The sequence below is a fragment of the Dermacentor variabilis genome, unplaced genomic scaffold (genome assembly GCF_050947875.1).
Source record: "Dermacentor variabilis isolate Ectoservices unplaced genomic scaffold, ASM5094787v1 scaffold_12, whole genome shotgun sequence".
Classification (NCBI taxonomy): domain Eukaryota; kingdom Metazoa; phylum Arthropoda; class Arachnida; order Ixodida; family Ixodidae; genus Dermacentor; species Dermacentor variabilis.
In genome coordinates, this window is record NW_027460280.1 from 38,504,911 (window position 1) to 38,508,493 (window position 3,583).

Genomic DNA, 3,583 nt, shown 5'->3' on the forward strand with positions numbered 1-3,583 from the left:
TGTTTGAAGTGGCAAACAGCGAAGCGTCAACATATTCGTCTGCTGTTTTTACTTATAATATGCTCATTTGCCTGCAAACATGCAGCTTGCCTGAAAGGCTACATAGTAGTGTTAACTTGACTTCAATACTGAGAAAAGTGACAAAGAAATATGCCAGTGTGACAAAACTTGGCCATTGAACTTTACAAGATAGCATCCTTTCTAAAAATTCCATGTAATTAGCACTTAACATGGTATAACTTAAAATGTAAACATATCTGTGCCCACTTATATTCCTAGTATTTATGTTGTGTGCACAAGTTTATACGTTCTAGGCAAACTTGAAATCACATCAAGAATTTAAGAATCAGTAGTGGCGCAGCAATAAAGAATCTCTTCTGCTCAATTTTACATAACAGTGATGCAAAGCTGGTCACACAATAAAGTTATTGGGGTGTATTTTATTTTTTTTTCACATACTGGACGGTCACATCTGTCACTCTTATTTTTGTGTAGCACACTAGTCCCACTGCGAGATCCACAATATATGATATTATGCAACATGATTGTTCATTTATTAAGGCGCAAGAAAAAGTACATATAAAACAATTGGTATACTACTGAAGCTTTGTTCTTTTTGCATGCGTGCAATCACCACTGCCATCTTCATCAATAATATCAGTCCACAACTCGTCCTCACTAAAAAAATCTTCCAAGGTTGGTTGCTTTTGGTCAGCAGATATCTTTAAATCTACATCATAAAAGCTGTCCTTGCTCAGTCCTGCTTTTCCCAGAGTGTCTAGCTTGTTGCACACAAGTGGCCAGATATAGTCATCAGCAGTTCCCTTTGCCACAAGGTACTGAATAACAACACAGTTCTGCTGCCCTATTCGATGCACCCTGTCCTCTGCCTGAGTGAGTATGCCTGGATTCCAAAACAGTTCTGCAAAGATGACCAAGCTTGCAGAGCTCAGTGTTATGCCAGCATTTGCAGCAGTGATGCTCAACACAGCAACTTTGCACATGTCATTGTACTGGAACTTGTCACATAGTTGCTTGCGCAATTCAGATGATGTCTTGCCATCAATGCGTATATGACTACAGTTCTTCCTGGTTAGCAGGTCACAGATGCTGTCTAAGACTACCTGGTGGTGTGCAAAACAGAGGAACTTCTGATCACCTTCCACCAAATCCTCAATGTACTTGCAGACTGCCTTGATCTTATGAATGCCAGTTTCGCGAAAATAGGTCAGCAGAACGCCTCTTTTTTCCATGACCTTGAGTTTAGTGTTGTGCATTTCACGAGCCATGTGCTGCAACACTTTATCTGTTGTCTTCACATGCGAGGGGTCAAGCAACACAACTTGCCTTTGCTTGGCTGGCAACTGTGACAGAACATCAGCCTTAAGCCTACGTATCATCACTGTTTTTTCAAGGAAGAGCTGCAGCTCATGCATGTTGGATGAGCCAGAGAAGTCCCAGCCCCACTGGTTTTTCTGGCCATTACAATATCGGATGCCAAATTCCTGCATGCCAGGCAAACTTTTTGGCTGCACAGCACATATCTGTGTGTACAGTTCGATTGGCCTTGACAGCGCTGGTGTGCCTGTGAGAAGAACTACTCTGGTGGCTTTGGAAATGGCCTTCTGGCAGGCTTTTGTCCGTGCAGTCTTTGAATTCTTGATGAAGTGGCTCTCATCCAGAATGACAACCTTAAACTTGTCACAGAGGTCTTCAGTCTTCTTCGTCAGGAGGTCATAGCTGGTGATGATTACTTGGTGAAGCGGTGAAACATCATCACTACTAGTTACCAACACTGTTACTTGATCTTGGCTCAGCGATGGCATCCAACGTAGAAAAGCCTCCTTCCAAGTAAACCGCACCGAGGATGGCGTAACCACAAGCACCGGCCATTCCTCTCTGTAGTAGGCAGCTATCGCAATGCCCTGGATAGTTTTGCCAAGCCCCATGTCGTCGGCGATCAAGATGCGGCCTTTGCGACGCACAGCGGTGCAGACACCTTCTTTCTGAAACGGTAGAAGCGCTTGTTCGAGCTTGCAGTCAAGGCCGGTCAGACTGACCTCATAATTCTCAGGAGTTCCTGAGAATGCCCTTATGATGTGTCTAGGAATCTCGGCAACCAGAACAACGGGCCTCAAGCATTTAAGTTTCTCCATTAAAGCATTGTGGCAAGTGAGATGAAAGCTCCAACGTTTCTTCTCGGCATCGTACATTCTCGAAGGCATGGTGCGAAATATTTCAATCATTTGTTGGTGGTACGGCGCTTCCACTCGAAATCGATCGCCTGACATCATGACACACGCACCCGTCACCGGCTTTGTCGATGGTGCGCCGAACGCTGCTTGAACTGCACTACGCGACACGTCTTGACCAGGTCTCGCATTCTGGCTCCGTTGCAACGGAATGCTTTTTTCGAGTAAGCCTGCCGCATTAGAGCTGGTTGGTCCGTAGAAAGAGAGCGGCGCATTCTGAACGCATTTCTTTACTTCCAGTAGTGCTGAGCATTTTGGAGGACACGGCGAGGTATGATTTGGTGTGACACACGCTGACGCAGCTTTCTGTCTTTCTGCTCGGCGGGCAAGTGCTTTCTGTCGGTTTTCTTCGATCAACTTTTTCTGCGCATCTGTTAGAATCCCACTCATTCTTGCTTCAGTCTGTCTCGCACCGCTCACCTCAGACCACTGTCGCAGAAACGTGGTACATTTAAGGCACAATGTAATGTCCTTAACGAAGACGACATATTGCCATGATAAAATGCCGCGACTTAACGTGATTCAACCTTCATGACAAGGCGCAGCAAAAAAAAACGTTCAAGAGGTTCAAGCTGTTAAAGTTCAAACAAATCGCAACACTTTCGCACAGGTAGTACAGGCACAGGATACACTCTACAGGCTGGCCGAAGCAGCCACAGTTTGACTTTCTCTGTGGCATGTCTGTGGCTTGGCCTTCAGAACAAATGGTTTCGGTTTCGACGCGACCGCGCATGAAGGAAAAAAAAAAAAGGTTTCAGTTTCGCCCGAAGGGCAAAGCAATGTGATAGCAAATTATTAAACTATGCCAAGTAGGAGTAGTAGCTGCAATTTTGTGGCTGCATAAAATGCAGTGAACATTCACTTAGCGCGCACAGGCAAACATGAAGGACCGCGGACACTCGCCGTCACAACGCTGGCGAGATGAAAAGCGGCAGCAGCGGCGACCGAACGCTTCGTGCTGCCTCTAGCTTCAACGTGTCTCTGAAACTTGCGATTACGCGACCTCCAAAACTAGGCGCGCGAGAGCACAGCGTGCACGAAGCCACCAGCCACTTCCCAAGCAAAATTCCGCTCGCTAAGCTTTGGTGTCCGCCGCAGATTACCTCCAGTGACTGCAGTGGTGTAGTTTAGGGGACGCAAGCGGCTTGCATACGCAAGAACTAGGGGCGACGGTACTGCGCATGCGCAGGCCCCTACGTCAGCGTCTGCGCAGTACCGTCACCCCTAGTTCTTGCCTACGCAAGCCGCTTGCGTCCCCTGAACTAAAAGCGCGCGCGGTCCCGCTCAAGCGCGCCATGCGCGGCCGGGTAGACACAGGCGCTTTCACCCTT

The 3,583-nt window shown here is 47.1% G+C and overlaps 1 protein-coding gene across 1 annotated transcript; it reads right to left on the reverse strand.

Annotated features, from left to right (window-relative positions):
• Positions 1 to 525: 525 nt before the first annotated feature.
• Positions 526 to 3,345, reverse strand: Marcal1 (SWI/SNF-related matrix-associated actin-dependent regulator of chromatin subfamily A-like protein 1). The gene has a single exon (XM_075676539.1). It carries the CDS (start codon positions 2,640 to 2,642, stop codon positions 597 to 599), a length of 2,046 nt encoding a protein of 681 aa, XP_075532654.1. The 5' UTR covers positions 2,643 to 3,345; the 3' UTR covers positions 526 to 596.
• Between the last annotated feature and the right edge of the window lie 238 nt (positions 3,346 to 3,583).